Source organism: Ornithorhynchus anatinus, chromosome 4, assembly GCF_004115215.2.
Source record: "Ornithorhynchus anatinus isolate Pmale09 chromosome 4, mOrnAna1.pri.v4, whole genome shotgun sequence".
NCBI classification, from domain to species: domain Eukaryota; kingdom Metazoa; phylum Chordata; class Mammalia; order Monotremata; family Ornithorhynchidae; genus Ornithorhynchus; species Ornithorhynchus anatinus.
In genome coordinates, this window is record NC_041731.1 from 54,883,948 (window position 1) to 54,904,976 (window position 21,029).

The 21,029-nt window shown below is 44.2% G+C and overlaps 1 protein-coding gene across 2 annotated transcripts in view; it reads right to left on the reverse strand.

Annotated features, from left to right (window-relative positions):
- Positions 1–19,255, reverse strand: part of PIP4P2 (phosphatidylinositol-4,5-bisphosphate 4-phosphatase 2) — a 57,112-nt gene extending 37,857 nt beyond the window's left edge. For both annotated transcript variants that reach the window (XM_029064204.1, XM_029064202.1), the window contains exon 1: positions 18,909–19,255. In XM_029064204.1, the coding sequence (XP_028920037.1) occupies positions 18,909–19,014 (106 nt within the window). In that variant the 5' untranslated portion in view covers positions 19,015–19,255. The remainder of the gene's footprint in view (positions 1–18,908) is intronic.
- Between the last annotated feature and the right edge of the window lie 1,774 nt (positions 19,256–21,029).

Sequence of the window (21,029 nt, forward strand, 5' to 3'; positions counted from 1 at the left end):
ATTATTTATGCACTAATTATTCCAATAGTGCAAATTTCCATCAAAATCAGCTTCTGTATTCTGTATTACATTTCAATCGTTTCCAGTGTATCATGACTAAGTAGAATGACTAATAGTGTGAATGTGCAGCTACAGTCCACAGAAGGAAAACAAGATGAACTCCAGCAGCCTTCCTCAGATTTCCAGTGTGCAGTAAATGTGCCCTATTGCCAGATGTTGAACTTGCAGACAAATGAGATCCATATAAAGTACTGAAAATCCTATTTAGAAACCAAGGAAAAACATTTGCTCCATGATCCCAGCCCTCTATCCCACAAACAAGAGAAGAAGCATCTCCTAGTGGAAAGAGCACGGACCTGGGAGACCGAGGACCTGAGTTCTAATCCGGGATCTGCCACTTGTCTGCTGTATGACCTTGGGCAAGTCAATTAACTTTTCTGTGCCTCAGTTACCTCATCATAAAATGGGGATTAAGAGTAGGATTCCCATGTGGGACATGGACTGTGTCCAACCTGATTGTCTTGTATCAATCCCAGCGCTTAGTACAGTGCCTGGCACATGATAGGTGCTTAATAAATATCATAAAAAAAGAAAAGAAACACAAGGCTCTAAAAAATATATTTATAGCTAAATCAAAATAAATACTTGCATACAGAAATAGATGAATTGTAAAACAAATATCTCCTAGTTACGGACAATTGAAGAGTTCCCTGGCTCCACCTTAACATAAAATCTGACTGTAAGATTTCCTGCCAGAAAAAGTCAAGGGGATGACAGTAAAAGGAAACAGATGAAGCAAGTCCAATTACTGGGGCAATCCTTCTGAAAGCATAACTTCTGTAATTGTGCTTGTGATAGTACCGGGGGCTGGGAAGGTTTTCCTTGATAAACAGCTTCCCTCATGGTTGTTAAACATGTCTAGCCAATGAGGATTAAGTTTGTGAGCCTCTTCTTAACTATCTTTAGCCATATCTTAAGCTGCTTTTGCCAAACTATTGTAATTCCCTCTGCCAGGAGTAGGGAGCACTTCAGTTCTGGGTCTTACTGGATCTTCCCATTTCGGACTGGTCAGCTGGCCACTGTCATCTATCATAGCCCTGAAACAATTTTGGAAAAATCAAATCAAAGCCTTTAGTCAATCAATCAATGGTATTTACTGGATGCTTACTATGTGCAGAGCACTGAATTATGCACTTCGGAGAGTACAGTGCAACAGAATTGCTAGCCATGATCCCTGTCCATAATTAGCTTCCAGTTTAGAACCAGAAGACGGACATTAAAATAAATTACAGCTGGGGAAATGGCCAAGAAGCATATCTACATTAATGCTGTGGATCCAGAGATGAGGTGGGTATCAAACTGCTTAATGAGTACCGACCCAAGGGCATAGGTGATGCAGAAGGGAAGGCAAATAAGGGAAGTGAAGTTTTAGACGGGAAAGGCCTCTTGGAGATGTGATTTTAATAAGACTTTGAAGATGGGGAAAGTGGTTTTCTGTTGGATATGAAAGGGGAAGGAGTTCTGGGCCATAGGGAGGACACGGGCAAGGGATCGGTGGCACAGGTGGGATCGGTAGATGAGGTCGAGGTAGAGAGAGTAGGATGGTGCTGGAGGAGTGAAGTGTGCAGGCTGGGTGGTAGTAAGAGAGCAGTGAGGTAAGACAGGAGGGGGCAAGGTGATTGAGGGCTTTAAAGCCAATGTGGAGGAGTTTCTTTTTGAGGTGGATGGGCAACCCCTGCAGGATTCCATCACCGGAACTATATGGGGTTAAATTTTCTCTTCACGGCACATTGAACTAATATTAATGTATTATCTTATGTACTGGGGCTTCCCAGGGGTGGGAATTTAGGGAGGATATATTTTATTCTATAAAATTGAAATTTAAAGAATCTCCATTGCAAGACCCCCCAGCGGCTTTCCTAGTGGGAAGATTTTAGAGCTATACCCCCCTCTTCCACCAAAGTCTCCTTCTCCTCCTCCTATGTTTCCCTTTCCATTGACTACCAACTGAAGTTGCCAGAATAGCCCTGGTAAATAATCTCCTTCAGACTCTCCAATAATGATAATTAATAATAGTAAGAATGATTATTATTGAATTTGTTAAGGGCTTGTTACTATGTGCCAAGCACTGTACTAAACATTGGAGCAGATACAAGAACCCACATGGGGTTCAGTCTAAGTAGGCGAGAGAACAGGTATTGAATCCACATTTTGCAGATGAGGGAACTGAGGCACAGAGAATTCAAGTAATCTGCCCAAGGTCACACCACACAAAAGTGGCCGAAGCAGAATTAGAACTCAGGTCTTCCGACTCCCAGAAGATGGATCTTGTTTCTATTAGGCCACACTGATGTCTCTGAACAATACAACATTCACTCAGCGATAGGTTCAAAGAGAGAAAAAGCCTTTATGTGTCGGAGTTGAGGTATTTTCCTTTTTCACTGTATCAATATAATGAACATAATTGTGGTGTTTGTTAAACACTTACTATGGACTAAGCAATGGGGCAGATACAATATTATCTATACAATAGGATTTCAAATTAATTTTCAAGAGATCAGGAATTTCACACTTTAATGAGCCAGACAGACACATGAGCTGCCTCATCCTTTGCTCATCTTCTTGTCAGTCATTGGTATTTGTTGAGCACTTGCTGTGTTTAGAGCACTGTACTAAGCACTTGGCAGAGTACAATACAGTAGAGCAGCTAGTCATGTTCTCTTACAAACTAGAGGGGGACAGAGACATGAAAATAAATTACAGATGGAGATAATGCATAAACGCAGTGAGGCTGGGTGTGAGGTGAATATCCAAATGTTAAACTGACAAACATCCTACCAAACATCTTCCTAAAATCTATCTGCTCCTCTCCAATCCCTCCCTCTTCCTGCCCCTTCTTTGACTCTCCCAGCCTTTGCAGCAGTATCTCAACAGATCTCCTGCTTCCTTTCAAAATCCACCCCCGCCACCAGTGCCTCAGACTCCATCCTTTTAAATCTTCTCTAAACACTTGTTCCCTCCCTTCTTCACTCCTTACTGTCATCTTCAGCTGTTCATCCTCCAATGGCTTCTTTCCCGCAGCTTTCAAACATGCTCATGAATCCCCTAACCACCCCCCACAAAAAACCCTTCCATGACCCCACAAGTCCCTCCAGTTATCACCCCATCTCCCTCCTGTCATTTGTCTTCAAACTCCTGGAGCGAGTTGACTGCACAACTGACTCCAGTTCCCCTCCTTCACTCCCTCCCATCTGGTTTCTCCTTCTTCACTCTTCCAAAGCTGCCTTCCTCAAGGTCACCAATGATTTCCTTGCAAAATCCAAAGACCTCTACTCCATTCCAATTCTCACTGACCTCTCAGTTGCCTTCAACACTGTTGACCCCATTCCCCTGGAAACATTATCCAGTATTCACTGACACTGTCCTTTCCTGGTTCTCCAATTTCTCTGGCCGCTTATGCTCAGTATCTTTTGCAGGCTCCTCCTCTGCATCCCACCCTGTAACTGGAGGAGTTCCTCAAGGCTCAGTTCTGAGTCCCTTTCTATCCTCCACCTACACCCACTATCTTGGAGAACTCATTCGCTCCCATGGTTTCAACCACCACTTCTATGTGGATGATTCCCAAATAGACATCTCCTGCCCCGATCTTTCTTCTTTGCCGGCTTGGGTTTGATCCTGCCTTCAGGACATCTCTAGTTGGATGCTGCCCAGACACCTCAAAGTGAACATGTCCAAAAGAGATCTCGTTCTTTTCCCACCCCAACCCTCTACTTCCCATGACTTTCCTATTACTGTAGACAGTACCACCATCCTCCCTGTCTTTCAAGCCTGTGACCCTGACATCACCCCCAACTCATCTCTCTCATTCAACACACATATACAATCTGTCAATCCATCCATTTATTGAGTGCTTACTGTGTGCAGTGCAATGTTCTAATTACTTGGAAGGGTACAGTATAACAGAGTCAGTAGCCACCTTCCCTGTCCATGTTGAGCGGAGAGTCTATAGGAGCAGTGCTGTGGAGCTGAGAAAGGGGTGAAAAATAGGTAGAAATCCAAGTGTAAGGGTGATGCGGAGGGAAGTGGGAGAAGAGGAAATGATGGTTTAGTTGGGGAAGGCCTCTTGGAGGAGACGTTCCTTCAGTAAGGCTATAAAGGTGGGGAGAGTGATCATCTGTCAGACATCTGTCTGGGCGAGAGGTCAGCAGTGAAATAGATGAGATAGAGGTACAGTGAGTAGATTGGCATTAGACAAGTGAAGGGTCCAAGCTGGGTTGTAATAGGAAATTAGGACGCTAAAATAGGAGGGGGCAAGGTGATTGAGTGCTTTAAAGCCTATGGCAAGGAGTTTCTGTTAGATGCAGAAATAGATGGGAAACCATTGGTGGTTTTTTAGGATAGGGGAAACATGGACTGAACTTTTATCATAGAAAAATGGTCTGGGCAGCAAAGCGAAGCACGGATTAAAATGGGAGGAGGCAGGGAAGTCTGCAGGCAGGATGATGCCGTAATCAAATGGGATAGGATAACTTCTTGGATTAACAAGGTAGCAGTTTGGATGGAGAGGAAAGGAGAGATTTTAGCTGATGTGGTGAAGGGTAAACTGACAGGATTTGGGGTCAGACTGAATATGTGGGTTGAATGAAAGGGGTTGAAAACAGAATAACACCAAGGTTATGGGCTTGTGAGACTAGGAAGATAGTAGTGCCGTCTTCAGTGTTCAGAAGCAGGAGGACAGGGTTTCAGTGGGAATATGAGGAGTTCTGCTTTAGTGACGTTAAATCCAAGTCTCCCACCAAATCCGGTCGGAAGTCATTATTTACCCTCACTTAAAAAGCATGACTGATGGTGAGTATTGCTTTTAAGAAAACAAAACAGTTCTGGCTACAAACTCTTAGGGCTCTCCTGATCATAAATCACAGTAACAAAACATATTTGGACAAACTCCAAAGCCAAATTGGCCTCCAATCTTGGGCTTTATGGAACACATAAATGCATTTCTTTTTAGTATTAAAAAGCTCAAGTTTAGGGATTCAGCAGCAAAATCAACAATTGCATGGTTTGAGAATTTGATTATCTAGAGGTCCCACAAGTTTTTAATGTGGAAGAAAGTTTTTTGTGGTTTGGATGTTAGATCAGATCATACAAGATGATAACATTTTGAAGCCCAAACCAATATGATGAAAACTCTTTAGATCACAGGTCGTTCAGCATATTCATCTGAGCATCACCTAAGGACTTGGCTACTTACCTAATCCCTGTTGCAGTTAAGTACAGATATTTATATTCTAAAACTCCCTCCTACCTGTAATTTATTTTCATGTTTATCTCTCCCAGTAGACTGCAAAATTCTTGGGGCAGGGATCAAGTCTACTTCCTCTATTTTACTTTCTTAAGTGCTTAGTACAGTTCCGTGTACAGAGTAACTGCTCCAAAATACTATTGCTTATTCATTCATTCATTCAATAGTATTTATTGAGCGCTATGTGCACAGCACTGTACTAAGTGCTTGGAATATACAATTTAGCAACAGATAGAGACAGTCCCTGCCCAATGATGGGCTTACAGTCTAATTGGGGGAGGTCCACACTATGCTTATTCAGGTTTATATCTGGGTTGTTTTTTTTTTTTTTTTGAAGTTCTGAAACATATTCTAAAATGACAAAATTTAAAGGATAAAAAACACAGACTCGGAGACAGCAAGAAGTGTTTAAAAAGTGTCCTGGTGCTTAGAACAGTGTGTTTGACTCATAGCTTAAAAAATACCATTAAAAACAAAACAAAACTGTGTGTTCCCTGGGGAGCAAGTCAGGCAGGATTTATGAAACAAATTGTCTTGTATCGAATCTAGGACAAACTCTGTTAGCCTGTGACTTGGGTTCTATGCTGTGCTGCTTTATTTCCTTTGAGGCTCAAGAATGCTCCCTCTTGAAATTATATCAGCCCAACGGTGATCATTCATACACACTCCACAGTCAGTGTTGATTGACTAATTCAACAGAACTAGTAGACATGAACCCCATCCTCAAAGAGATTAAAAATTAAAGCTAATCAGAAGTAAACAGACCCTAAAATAAATTTTGGGTAGGGGAACACAACAGAGTTTAAAATGAAAAGACTGCCTTAAAAAAAAAAAAAAAAATCAGCTCCTACCCCTGGAATGCTCATGCTTTCCTGTCAGTGTTACAAAGGATATTATTTTTGGTCAATCAAAGGTGTTTATTGAGCACTCATTCATTATTCATTCAATTGTATTTATTGAGGCTAACTGTATGCAGAGCACTGTACTAAGTGCTTACTTATGCACAGAGCACTGTACTAAGCACTTGGGAAAGTACAATACAAAAGCATCAGGAGACCATCACTGCCAGCAAGGAGTTTACAGTCGACAGGAAGACAGATCTTAAAAATAGATTAGGGATTCATTCATTCAATATTTATCGAGCGCTTACTATGTGCAGAGCACTGTACTAAGTGCTTGGAATGTACAATTCGGCAACGGATAGAGACAATCCCTGCCCACTGACAGGCTTACAGTCTAATCGCGGGAGACAGATGGACAAAACCAAGACAAGTTAATCGCAGTAAATAGAATCAAGGGGATGTACACCTCATTAACAAAATAATATGGGAAATAATAGAGAATTAGAATATTTTCACAAGTATTGTGGGGTTGGGGTGAGTGTCAAAGTGCTTAAGGGGTTCAGAGCCAAAGCTGATAAAGACCGCAGGGCAGATAGGAGAAATAAAGGGCTTGGTCAGGGAAGGCCTAGAATGATAGGAAAGTCAAAGGGAGGACAGTGTTTGGGCGGAAAGATGAGTTCTGTTTCAGACATGCTAATTTTGAGGTTTCAGCAGGACATGCAAGTAATAGACCCACTGAACTTATGTACAGATCTGTAATTTATTCATTATATTAATGTCTGTCTCCCACTCTAGACTGTAAACTCAATCTGTCTCCCACTCTACACTGCAAGCTCCTTGTGGGCAGGGAACCTGTCTACCACCTCTGTTGTATTATTCTCCCCCAAGCACTTGGGTGCTCTGCACACAGTAAGCACTCAAGAAATATCACTGATTGACCGAGTGGCTGATTGAAGGCAGGAGGAATTGCATGAGACTGCATGGAAGAATGGTAGGGGAGGGAGTGGTAAATTTGGGAATCATCTGTGTAGGGATGGCAGTTGAAGGTTTAAGAATGAATAAATTCTCCAAGGGAGTGGATGCAGATGAAGAAGGGGACCCAGAACTGCGCCTTGAAGGACCCCACAGTTAGAGGGTGGGAGACAGAGGAGTAGCCCTCTAGACTGAGAACGAGCTGCCAGAGAGACAGGAGAACTAGGACAGTGACAGTGAAGCAAAGATTAAATAGTGTTTCCGGAAGAGGGTGGTTCACAGTGTTGAACGTCGCTGAGTGGTCTAGGAGGATTTGGATAGAGTAGGGCTGCTATTGGCTGTAGCAAGAACGAAGTCATTGGTAAGCTGAGAAGAAAACAGTTTCCACGGAGTGAAGATGGTAGAAGCCAGATTTCATGGTGTAAAGAAGAGAATTAGAGGAGAGGAAACGGAGGCAGCAGGTGTAACTCACTTGAGGAGTTTGGAAGAGAAGGGAAGGAGGGGGATGAGACAATAACTGGAAGAGCTTGTGGGGTCTAGGGACGGCTACAGTCATTAAGTCTTCATTTTGCAGATGAGGAAACAGAAGCATAGAGAAGTTCAGTAACTTGCCCAAAGCCATAAAACAGCAAGTGCTTTGGGATTAGACTAGAACCTAGTTCTGCCATTAAGAACTAGGCAGTGTGGCTTAATGGAAAGAGTATGGGCTTTAGAGTCAGAGGACCTGAGTCATAATCCTGGCTCCGTCACTTGCCTACCATATTTCCTTTGGCAACTTCTCTATACCTCAGTTACCTTATCTGTAAAATGGGGATTAAGACTGTGAGCCCTATTTGGGACAGGGGTTGTGTCCAAACCAATTATCTTGTAACTATCTCAATGCTTAGTACAGTGTCCGGCATGTAGGAAGGGCTTAACAAATAAAAAAACCTAAAAACAAAGAAACAAACAGGTCTTCTGATTCCCAGATCCATGTTCTTTCCACTAGGTCATTCTGCTTCTCTAATTTCCTAATTTCTACATTTTACCTAAGAATACCAGAAATGCCTGTGGAAGTAAGGATGGAATAATAAACACAAAACCTAGTGAAAGAATGAAGGAATGAGAGAGAGAAAACTGTAATCCATAAAGGAGAGGCAGTGTGGGCTAGTGGGAGAGCCGTGGCCCTGGAACTCAGAGGTTCCAGGTTCTAGTCCAGGCTCTGCCATCTGCCTATTGTGTGACCTTGGGGAAGTCACTTAAACTCCTCGTGTCTCAGTTTCCCCATCCGTAAAAATGGGACAATAATATCTGAACCCTCTCTTGTAGAGGTGTTGTGGGGAGCAGAGGAAAATAACTCTTGTAAGGTGCTTTGGAAATAAAAGCACCAAATAAAAACTCAGATATCCCATTAGACTGTATGCTCATTGTGGGCAGGGAACATGTCTACCAACTCGGTTATATTTTACAATCCCAAGAGCTTAGCACAGTGCTCTGCACCCAGTGCACTCAAAAAATGCAATTGATTGATTGGTTTACTGAAAGGATATCTAACTGAATAGTGCTCTTCAAAGGAGGGGAAAAGCACACTGAAATATAGGAGGAAAGTCTCTTCTTAATGTGGCAGACATGCTCAAGTGAAGGGAATAAAGGTAAGCAGAGTCCAAAGATGCTTTTGAATTCCCATCTGCCTTCTACAGGGGAAGAGAGAAGCAGCCTGGAATTTTCAAATGGATTCATTTTCCTCTCCTCTCTTCTGATCTTGGAGATTGTTGTTTTATCTCCAGTAATCATCTTTCATCATCTTTGCCATATCAAAGATGTATCCAATTTTTCCAGTTTGGGTTTGGGGAAAAGAGTTTTATGTCTTGAGATTGGAAGGATAAGCACTTAGTACAGTGCTCTGATACAGTATAAGCACTCAGTAAATACGATTCAATGAATGCATGAAGGATCCCTGTGCCTCATTGGCCCGTTAAGGTGGGGCAACTGGGACATCACCCTTCTCTCTCTCAACTTCCTGAACGTATGTTGGGAAAGATGCTGGCAGACTGTCAAGGGAGGAATGAACTCACAAAATGCCTTTAAATGTGTGTTTAATAAGACATTTATAGTTGCTCCTTAATCTTTCCTGATCCCGCACCAACAAAGCTTATCTACTTAGGACAAACCTAACCAAAAGTTGAAAAAAAACAAACCGTACATAATTTACATATTTCTTAAACTCCACCAATAACAGCATTAATCAGGCCTAAACAAATGTTGGTTTAGATCAGTTAAAAATACTGCTGTTAGTTGCTCTCTGCATGGGCACACTATCTTTGCCTCAACAGTGTTCACCATCTTGCCTATAGCTCTTTGCTTCTCATTGCTGTACTGCAATTGAGAAATAGCGTATATTTTATTTGCTAAAGAACCCTATTTTTATTTGCTAAAGAAATTTCACTATTTTTAACCTGTCTTCACACGGGGCTCCGAGGTAGGTAGGGACAGATATTATTATATTACATTGATATTATCTCTTTATGTATTATTATAATAGTACTCGTTCTACACTATGTGCCAAGCATTGTTCTAAGGTCTGGAGTTAACAAGTTAACCAGTTATCCAGTTAACCAGCTTGGATATAGTCTGTGTTCCACATGGGGCTCACAGGCTAAGTACGAGGGAGTAGGATTTAATGCCCATTTTACAGATGAGGTAAATAAGCCACAGAGAAGTTAAATGACTTACCCAAGATCACATAGCAGAAACTTGTCAGAACTGGGATTAGAAGCCAAGTCATCTGAATCCCAGGCCTGTGCTTTTTCCACTAGGCCACACTACGTATCTGAAGAAACTAAAGTCCGGAAGAGTTAAGTGACTTTCCTGAGGTCACACAGAAGATGTGTTTCAGGGGACTCCATACCTCTAACCCGCAAGTTCTACACTTTTCCTACTAGAACATCCTTCTCCAGATGAACTAGCCAGATAAGTAGCATTCTGTCATAAAACTCATCAAACGAGTTATATACACTGGTTTATAGTCATCTTCCCTCTAGACTGTAAACCCTTTGTGGACAGGGAATGTGTCTGTTTTAGTGTACTCTTCCAAGCAATTAGTACGGTGTTCTGCATGCAGTGAGCATTCAATGAATTCCACTTATCTACTCGCTGATGGCAGGGATCTAAAGCATAGTGGAAAGAGAATAAGACTGGGAGTCAGGAGACCTGGGTTCTAATCCCAGCTCCACCACTTGCCTGATGTGTACCTTCGGGAAATTTCTTTAACCTCACTGTGTCTCAGTTTCCTCATATGTAAAATTGGGGCTAAATAGCTGCTTTCCCTCCCCTTAGACTGTGAGACCAATGTAGGACAGAGATTCCATTTGTCTGATTTGATTGGGTTGTATCTTCCCCAACACTTATTACAGTGTTTGGAACACAACTTCTGCTTAATACCATAATTAACATCATTATTATTAGCTGATGCCTGGGATATTTTATTCATGAGCATTTGACCTGGGACATGCCTCCTGAAATCCCATCTGGCACCGCTGCCCACGAGAGCTGGTGGCTTTACATTCCCCACCTCACCCTCCTGCCAGTCTGCCCATCCTCTGGGCAACAGCAGCAGCAGGATGGGGTCTAGGAAAGTCCAAAAATGTGAGTCTAGCAGTCCAGCAGATGTGTTGGCATCAAAGTTCATGTGGAGTCTTGGGCATGATGTAACCTAAAGGTATGACCCTGAAAGGGTCAGTCATTTATCCCTTATTTGCCCCCACAAACAAAATGAATCCGTGACCTTTTGTGCATGTTAATTTTTATGCCTAAATCATTCCAGAGAAATTCTGAAACAAGTTTGCCTACGAGATTTCAAAGAGAAAGATATAAGCTTTATTTTTCCCCCTAGAAAATGAAAATAACCCTGAAAATCCAACTACTTTTAGAGTCTTTAGAAATGCATTAATACTTAAAATTTTACACAACCAGAAAGTATCAACCACATACTATTAGATTCTTAAGTGAGACGAATGACTGAAAAGAAGGAACAGGTTTAGAACAACATATTGACATTTGGATGACCTGACTATGACTCAGGAAACAAGAAATATGAAATCCAATTCTCCAATTAATTTCTGGTGGTAAATTACGCACTTTGAAAGAAGCATTAACTTTCAGACCATTAGAGGACATTTAGCACCCAGTGGCAAGGAAGGCACAATGTACACTGCAATTCACTAGACCAATCAATAAAACTTGAGCACTTACTGTGTGCAGAACAATGTATGAAGTGCTGGATGGCCCTTTGGTTGCCTGAAAGATTCAATGCCTGCTTCTCTAAGGGCCTGCCTTACTACCAGTTCCTTCTGAGGCACCCGAACAGCAGGGTATACAATTGGTTGGGAGACCAACTGAGGGAACGAACTGCCCCCTTGGATGTTCCATGTTGTCCCATGTTCTGCTCAGCATCTCTTTTGTGGTCCAAACTGAGAGACAACCAACGGAAGAGAGTCCCTGCTCTCAGGAGCCAGAGAAATAGGGAGTGAAGATCCAGCACCAGGGGTTTCTCGACACTGTTCCCTTCCCAAACCCCGATCTTCACATATCCCAGGCTTCATCGTCTCCTTGGTCTTCAGAACTGCCCAACCTTGTGTCCACCGCGATCCTTGAAACAGGTAGAACCTGAGCCCCTGGCTGACCCTGTAACCTGGTGTCCTCAGTGCATCCAGATTCCACTGCTTCTCTTTGCCCCACCACTCCTGGGGACGAAACTGGATCTAGGGAGTCTGGCAGGGCTGAATGAGCAAGGGGGTAAAGGAACAAAGTTTTTTTCCCTCTATCCTCTCACAGCATCTCCAGACCACAAACTCCTCTCAACCAGCTGAGAGGGAGGAGAGACTTGGACTCAGTTTCTCCGACTGCATCCCCAGTGTTGCTAGTGCAAGGGCTATGGAGAGGGCACAGGATCTGGTAGAGCCAGGAATCAGAGGAGAAGGCCTGCATCCTCTTCTGACCGCCAAAGAAGCCAGGGGCCATTTTTTTAAAAAATGGTATTTAAGCACTTACTATTCATTCATTCAATCGTATTTATTGAGCGCTTACTGTGTGCAGAACACTGTACTACGCGCTTGGAAAATACAATTCGGCAACAGAGACAATCCCTACGCAACAAAGGGCTCACAGTCTAGAAGTGGACTGTGCCAGGCACTGTACTAAGTGCTGGGGTAGATATAAGGTAAGCAGGTTGGATACAGTCCCTGTTCCACAAGGGGCTCACAGTCTTAATCCTCATTTTTCAGATGAGGTAACTGAGGACCAGAGAAGTGAAATACAGAAGTGAAGTCACATGGCAGACGAGTGGAGGAGCCAGGATTAGAACCCAGGTCCTTCTGACTCCCAGGCTGGTGCTCTATTCACTAAGCATGGGAAAGCAGTGTGGCTCAGTGGAAAGAGCCTGGGCTTCGGAGTCAGGGGTCATGGGTTCGACTCCCGGCTTTGCCATTTGTCAGCTGTGTGACTGTGGGCAAGTCACTTCACTTCTCTGGGGCTCAGTTATCTCATCTGTAAAATGGGGATTAACTGTGAGCCTCACGTGGGACAACCTGATTACCCTGTATCTCCCCCAGCGCTTAGAACAGTGCTCTGCACATAGTATGCGCTTAACAAATACCAACATTATTATTAAGCCACACTGCTTCTCAGCATTCCTACTCCAGCCCCCAGGTTCTGCTGGGGGAAAGAAGTCTTAGGGGTTAGTAACCCAGAGGACAAACTGCTGGGTTTAGTACCAGGGTTAATGGAGGTAACTGTCAAAAAATAAACTATTTTTTAATACTTGTGGCCTAAAGAAAATTATCTCCTGGGCAATTCAATAATTGACTGATGAGTGGTGAGGACTCTTGTCATGGGAAGCACGACTTTCAGCATTTTGAAGACTATTGTCGTGACTCTGCTTTAGGCACTGAGAGATTTGGGCTCATCTGTTTCATCGTGTTGCTAAAGTTAAATTACGTCAAGAAAAGCCTCATAAATCAATGGCTTTGAGAAAATATACCTTGGTTAGGAAAAAAAAAAAAGCAGTTCAGAAAACAATCTACCACATCCTGATGTATGCAACTCAACCCCACTCCACTTTACTCCTTTTTTATATTTTGTGATTTTTTTTTTTTGCATTTCAGAAGTAGATACTCTAAGAACTAATTTTGAAAGTTAACAGATTCATTCATTCAATAGTATTTATTGAGCGCTTACTATGTGCAGAGCACTGTACTAAGCGCTTGGAATGTACAATTCGGCAACGACAGCGACAATCCCCACCCAATGATGGGCTCAATAACAATAATAATAATACTAATAATAATTGTGGTATTTGTTAAATGCTTACTAGGTGCCAGGAACTGTACTAAGTGCTGGGCTGCATGCAAGCAATTTGGGTTGGACACGGTCTCTGTCCCACGTAGGGCTCACAGTCTCAATTCCCCTCAGACAGATGAGGTAACTGAGGCACAATGAAGTGATTTGCCCATGGTCACACAGGAGACAAGTATCAAAGCCAGGATTAGAACCCATTACCTTCTTATACCCAGTCCTGAGTTCTATCCACCGGGCTATGCTGCTTCTCTAGTAATAATTACAGTATTTGTTAAGCATTTATTATGTGTCAGGCAATGTTCTAAGTGCTGGGATAGATACAAGATAATTGGGTTGGACACTGTCCCTGTCCTATACAGGACTCATAGTCTTAATCCCCATTTGACAGATGCGGTAACTGAGGCAGAGAGAAATGAAGTGACTTGCCCAAGGTCACCCAGCAGACAAGTGAAGGAACCAGGTTTAGAACCCATGACTTCTGACTCCCAGGCCTGTGCTCTATCCACCAGGCCATAGTGCTTCCCTAGGCCCCAATCACATTCTCTTCACTACATTTTTTCTATAAGAATTTTATAGGATTCTTGAATTTAATAAATAAATCCAAACCCTGCAGGCTGGATCCTTTCACCAACCGAATAAGAAACTGCATTCGAGTTCTATATCTAGCACTCTACTCCGTAGAAGCTGACCCATTGTGTGTAAACAAGGATCTGTCCTTGATACCTGAAGATGATGCTTCAGGCAATATGATCCCCTGTGGATGTGTTTAAATAATCCAAAGAACATCATGACCTAGTGGATAGAGCACAGGCCTGGAAGTCATAAAGACCTGGGTTCTAACTCTGGCTCTGCCACTTATCTGCTGTGTGACCTTGAGCGAGTGACCGAACTTCTCTGTGCTTCATTTATCTCATCTGTAAAATGGGGATTAAAACTGTGAGCCCCATGTGGGACATCGACTGTGTCCAATCTGGTTAGCTTGTAATGACTCTAGCGCTTGGTAGTCAATCATATTTGAACACTTACTGTGGGCACAGCATTGTACCAAGCACTTGGACGAGTATTATATAACAATAAACAGACATTCCCTGCCCACAATGTGCTCACGGTCTAGAGGGGGAGTTAGTGCCTGGCACATAATCAGTGCTTAGCAAATTCTATAAAAAAACCCAATCTGCTTCACAACAGTTTTTAAGTAAAGACATTTCCATCGTCACACTGATAGTCTTGCTAATGATAAACCCTATTTTTGAATCTGTCTCTTGCTCTCCTGGTCTTCCCAAAATGTCTGTCCGAGGAAAGCGACCCTTTTTCTGATTGAGTCTGGCCAGGGTGATTTTGTTTGCTGGGACTGTCTAACCAGAAGTCCGCTGTGTCATCATCATGTTGAGAATGTGCTACAGCATGTCTTAAAATATTTGTTCCGCCCTCCGTGTTTCTATGTACTACATTTTAATTACTATACAGCAGCTGCTTGAATGTCCAGTTACCCACATTTCTCTTCGCATGTCTCGCCTAGTAAAATCATGTGGCAGTAAACACTGGCTCAGTGTTGATGAGCTGACTGTGTTCTAAGATCTCACTGCTGGTAGCCCTGTCTTACCATTCGATGTGAAGAATGGTTCATTCAAAACCAAATGGCACTGCTCAAGAAGGCTTCCAAGTTAGTAAGTCATGTGCACAGCAACATAGGAACTAGAACCAGATTAGAGCTTTGTAGCGGTTTAATATGGTATGAAACAATGATACCCCACTGATGCCAAACTTTTCCAGTAATCCCTTCTTGGTTCAGTTTTATACTTCTTGGTTTATCTATGCATGGTGGATAATGTTCTGTCTAGGTAGCAGCATTCAGTGATATATACCTTTAAGTCAGTCAATTATATTTACTGAGCACTGTTTATGTGCAAAGCACTGTTTGCAGTGCTTAGAGGAGTACAACAATAAACAGACCCATTCCCTGCCCACAATGCGCATTCAGGTTCTATGATGTCAATGAAAATCTTCGTGTTAGTGTTTCCCACGTGCACCTTGGTACAAAACTTCGGTTCCTTCAAATTCATTGGCTATCACACTGGTTTGCTGATTCCATGATGGTTTATCATCAGGATCCCCTGGGTATGTGCCTTACGAGACCAGTCATCAGCATTCAGGGTTCCTGGCTGGTTGGTTCAAAGGCTTTCAGTAATGCTTGCAGTTGGCAGAGTTACCCTGTGGATAGGAAACCTATTCTGAAACCAGCTAAGTTCTGTTGTTGCATCCCTAAGGTTGAACAGAACTGGATCTATCACACACATAGCCTTACTTTACACCACAGGTGAAGGGTAAAGGTTCAGAAAGGGCATCTTGTGGGCTGACTCAACCGATCATACTATTATGGAGTGACCTAAAGATGTTGATGAACTTCTTGGGGTAAACCAGTTTGCTTAATAGTTGCTATAGTTTGCATCCATTGATGGTGTTTACTGCTTTAAACTATTGCTAAGACTGTGACTCCCATGTGGGACAAAGACCGTCCAACCTAATTTACTCGTATCTGCCCGAGAGCTTAGAACAGTGGTTGATACATAGTAAAGTGCTCAAATACATGCAAAAGGCCTACAGATAGATATTGGAGTTGCTTCTTTTATAGCTCTTCTTCAACAAAGATCATGTCCTCTGTGTTGAATTTTGGTCTGAAGTCTTACAGCAATTCAGGGAGGATAAGGTTCATGATAATCAGTTTGTCTGGAAAGGACTCTGGCTACTGCACATATACCAAGTGGAGTAGAAATCTGAGTGACAGTTTCCTGATCTGGACATATAGCCAATACAGAGTTGGAGAAGACCACTAAAAATCACTCCCCTTGGGATATGTCAGATTTTTAGCCAGACTACCGTGACATCTCACTAGCTTTTAACCTGATACGCAGCACTGATTCATCCATGTTACAATATTAAGTTACCCTAAAATCAAATTCCTTTAAGCCTCACATGTAGGGGTTCAGTTGGATTCGGAATCTTCCTTCAGGAGGCATAGAAAAAGGGGATGGAAAGCTCTCAGTTAACTAGGGGAAAAAAAATAGATAATGAAGCTCTTACAAACTGGAAAACTGAAAATTGCTGAACTGTGAAAACTGGGCTGCCATCTCAGATCAAAGGTTAGCATTAGAAAGTGCATTGCTACTCATGCTAAACTGCTTCAGATACAGTTGTAAAATCAGAAGGAATAGTGGCAATGCTGTACAGTTAGGCTCTGTGTGATATCTAACCTCCCCAGCTGCTTTAAGGCCTCTATTTCAGATTAGTGTTTGAAAGAGCAGATGTTTGATGTTGACCTATTATGACTCTCCTTGAGAAAACTCATTCCTTAATCAATAAAGAAAAACAGGGCTACTTAGCCCTGTCATTTAACTCCTATGAGCTTTGGTTAGCAGCACTAAAATGTATAATTTAAGCATTTGATTTAGTCTTTAGAACAGAAGCGCTTGTTCCAGGAAAAGACAACTGTCTTCCATGCTTAATAGGTTAAGAAGGATCTCAAAGTTGTAAACATTTCAAGGTTTAGGGTAATTGCATTTATTCCAGATAAACTGGAATTTTCCTGCCATGTTGTTGTTCAAAGAATCTGATAGGATTAAAGCTCTTGTTGAATAGTGCCCCTGTCCAAGGAGGGTTCCTTATCTTTCAGACATTAAGAATGATGACTGCATGTCAATTGATAACTGCAAAAAACCCTCCAAAACTGAGGTAGTTACAGGGTCAGTACCCTTTGTCCCAACTTCATGATTTAAAACGACAATTAAATCAGCTGTACTGCTTATAAAAGATGGCTTCTAGAGTTAAAGCTAAACTGTAGGTAATGAGTTCCAGCCTGCTCGACTAACTGCTCCTGAACCAGACACTTAGTTTAAAATTCTGCCTTAAAGGTCAAATTTCACCACCTGGGGACAATGGTACAAATCTCTTCCTGATCAGCAGAAGTCAATAAAGGATTTCTGTTGACATCTCTCCCCCTCTCCATTTCTTCCAGCTCCTTCCACAACATGTAGCAATCCATCGCCTTGAATTTCTCAAAAAGCAACTTTTTGCTCAGTCCTCCTTTCGAGAGTGACAATTAAGGCTTAGCTGGTCACCTTTCAAGCTCAAATAGGTTACCTGGATATTCTAACAAATCAAGTGGACACTGATCTTGTTTCTCATTTTAAACATTGTGCTACCAGAAACAAGAGCTGCCTGTCTTTTCCAGAGCACTAACCTACTGTCTCAGTGTTTTCCAGATTACATTGAGCTGAAAAATCTTGAGTCACATTGATGCTGCTGGAGGGTTTGCCGTTTGATTAACCCTTTCTCCTACCACCCCATTATTTCTTCACCTCTGGTCCCATTTTCCACATTATCACTACAATTAAGGTGCCTTCTTTTCTAATTAGGTTAAATAATAAACTAAAGGCCTTAGGACACAGCCTTAGCTAAAAAAAAAAAAAAGAAATTACAGTAAAATGTAATGAACCGGCTTGAGAAAAATCAAGATGGGTAGAAGGAAATATTGTGAGGGAAGACGTGGAGAAATGAGGGAGGTAGGTCAGAGGGGTTTGAATTTCATGTTTAAGTTATTGATTGGGTCTGAGTGACATGTTTAGATATCTAGATATTGCATTTTACATCTGAGTCACCAAGATATCTAGATATGCAATTTTGCATTTTATACCTAGATATCTAGGTTGTTCTATCTGCTATACCTATACGCAGATGTTTCCATACACGTCTTGTCTGACTGTGACAGACTTCTGGACTGTGAGCCTGTTGTTGGGTAGGGATTGTCTCTGTTGCCGAATTGTACTTTTAATCCCGTGTTCCGCACACTGTAAGCGCTCGATAAATACGATTGAACGAATGAACCTCAATATAGAATAGCAATAACGGTCTCACTTTTTCCTACGCAAGGACAAACCGCAATCCACCCGGATTCAAATGATTTCCTAGTTTCCCCCCCCTTTTTTTTTTCTTGGGGAAAGCCCTGATTCATCAGAGCAGGGTAGGGAGAGGATGGAAAAGGGGGAGATGGGTCGCTCATTAATGCTAATGAGGGCATTCGTTAAGCGCTTATTATGTGCCAAGCACCGTTCTTAGCTCTAGCGCTGTTCTACAACAAAAAAATCGAGCACCAGACCACATTTTTCCCTCTTTCAAGGACATGGTGTCAAGGTGATAATCCCCGTTTCTCCTGGGCCGGACTGGGGGAGTGGCTCACGACCGGGGCTCTGGGTTGGCACGACTGTGGCGAAGCTGATGGTCCCCAAAGGGGCATGTCCCCATCCCGGAATGCGTTTTCCATCCTGGCAGGGGCCCGGGCCTGCACCACGGGCCGGTCCTGATCCCACCAGCTCCCTCCTCCATCAGCCCAACCCCTGCTCTCTGTCTCTCTCCCTGTCCCTCTGTGTGTGTCTCTCTCTCCCACCCCACCGCCCCCTCCTCACCTCGGGGGCTGCCGTCCTGCAGGTAGGGCGGAGCTGTGGGGGTGACATTTCCAGACTGGGGGGCGGACAGCAGAGGGGACCGCTCATCCAGACCATCAGCGGCCATGACTGCACCACCCGCTCCTCTCACACGAGGCCTGCTGGGGAGCTCTGATCCTCCTCCTCCTGCTGCAGCCGCAGCTGGGATGGAGCTGCTCCTCCAGATCCTCCTCCTCTGCTGCTGGGCAGGAGCTGCTCCTCCCAATCCTCCTTCTCTGCTGCTCAGGCTGGGGTGGAGCTTCTTCTCCTCTCCCTGCTGCTGCTGGGGGCTGGGATGGATCTGCTCCTCCTCCTCTGCTGCTGGTGCTGCGGGCTGGGATGGAGCTGCTCCTCCCAATCTTCCTTCTCTGCTGCTGCTGCTGAGGCTGGGGTGGAGCCTCTTCTCCTCTCCCTGCTGCTGCTGGGGGCTGGGGTGGAGCTTCTTCCTCTCCTCCTCCCCCTGCTGCTGCTGCGGGGCTGGAGCTGCTCCTCTAGATCCTCCTCCCCCTGCTGCTGCTGGGGCTGGGATGGAGCTGCTCCACCTGATCCTCCTCCTCTGCTCCTCCTAATCCTCCTCCTCCTCTGCTGCTGAGGCTGGGGTGGAGCTGCTGCTCCTCCCCTGCTGCTGCTGAGGCTGGGGTGGAGCTGCTCCACCTGATCCTCTTTCTCTGCTGCTGCTGAAGCTGGGGTGGACCTTCTCCTCCCCCTGCTGCAGCTGGGGCTGGGGTGGTTGCTGCTCTTCTTTATCTTTCTCCTCTGCTGCTGCTGAAGCTGGGGTGGAGCTGCTCTTCCTGATCCTCCTCCTCTGCTGCTGCTGCTGAAGCTGGGGTGGAGCTTCTTCTCCTCCCCCTGCTGCTGCAGCTGGGGTGGACCTACCTGCTCCTCCAGATCCTCCTCCACCTCTGCTACTACTGAAGCTGGAGTGGAGCTTCTCCTCTTCCCCCTGCTGCTGCAGCTGCTTTTCCCCACCCCCCTCCTGCTGCTGGGGTGCAGCTCCTCGTTCCGCTGCTCCTCCTCCCTCTAGTGCTGCTGCTGAGGCTGGGGTGGAGCCGTTCCTCCTCCCCTGCTGCTGCTGGGCTGGAGCTGCTCCTCCCGATCCTCCTCCTCTTCCTCCCCGTCCAATGCTGCTGCTGAGGCTGGGGTGGTCCTCCTTCTCCCGATCCTATTCTCCTGTTGCTGCTGGGGCTTTTGGGGTGCAGTTGCTCCTCCCGCTCCCCCTTCCTCCTCTGCGGGTGTTGGGGTGAAGTAAATTATTATTATTATGGTTTTTGTTAAGCGCTTACTATGTGTCAGGCACTGTACTAAGTGCTAGGGTGCAAACAAGCAAATCGGGTGGGCCACATTCCCTGTCCCATGTGGGGCTTCACAGTCTCATTCCCCATTTTACAGATGAGGTTACTGAGGCACCGAGAAGTAAAGTGACTTTACCAATGTCACGCAGCTGACAAGCCGCAGAGTCGGGATTAGAACCCATGACCTTCTGACTCCCAGGCCCGTGGTCTATCCTGAAATTGCTGCTCCTGCCGCTCTCCCTAGTCTGACTGAGGCTGCTGTTCTTCCTCCTCCTCCTGTTCCTGCTATGAAGGGAATCTTTTCAATATGAATGAATCTGCCCAATGTGAATGTGGGAGACACAGACCATGCAACCTGGGCGAGAAAGGGAGAGGGAATCTGTGGGAAGAGGGAATTACCACTTTGAGAAGAGAACTGAGCTGGGGCAAACCAAGAGAAGGGCTGGAGAGAGAGTAAATGGCCAGGGACCAGACGGGGTGATGAAAGAAGCAGATCCAGCCTAGAAGCTAGGGAATGGATGGTCTGATCTCGGCCCATCGCTGGACTTGAAGCTTTTTTGAAAGGAAGGAAAGGGAAGGAACAGATGCTCCGGGGGGGCTGCAGGAGGGATTGTGGACTCCAGTGTCTTCCCGGCTCGCTATAGGAAAACATATGGGAAGCAAGCTAACATTTTAAGGCCGTGCCTGAGGCAGGGGTACTTTAAGGGTCAGACTAGATAGCAGCTGGATCAGGAAAGATTCTGGGAATGCATAGGGCCTTCAGATATTTGCTGTACATCAATACGCAAGGTCAAGTACTGCTGTAGGAGAG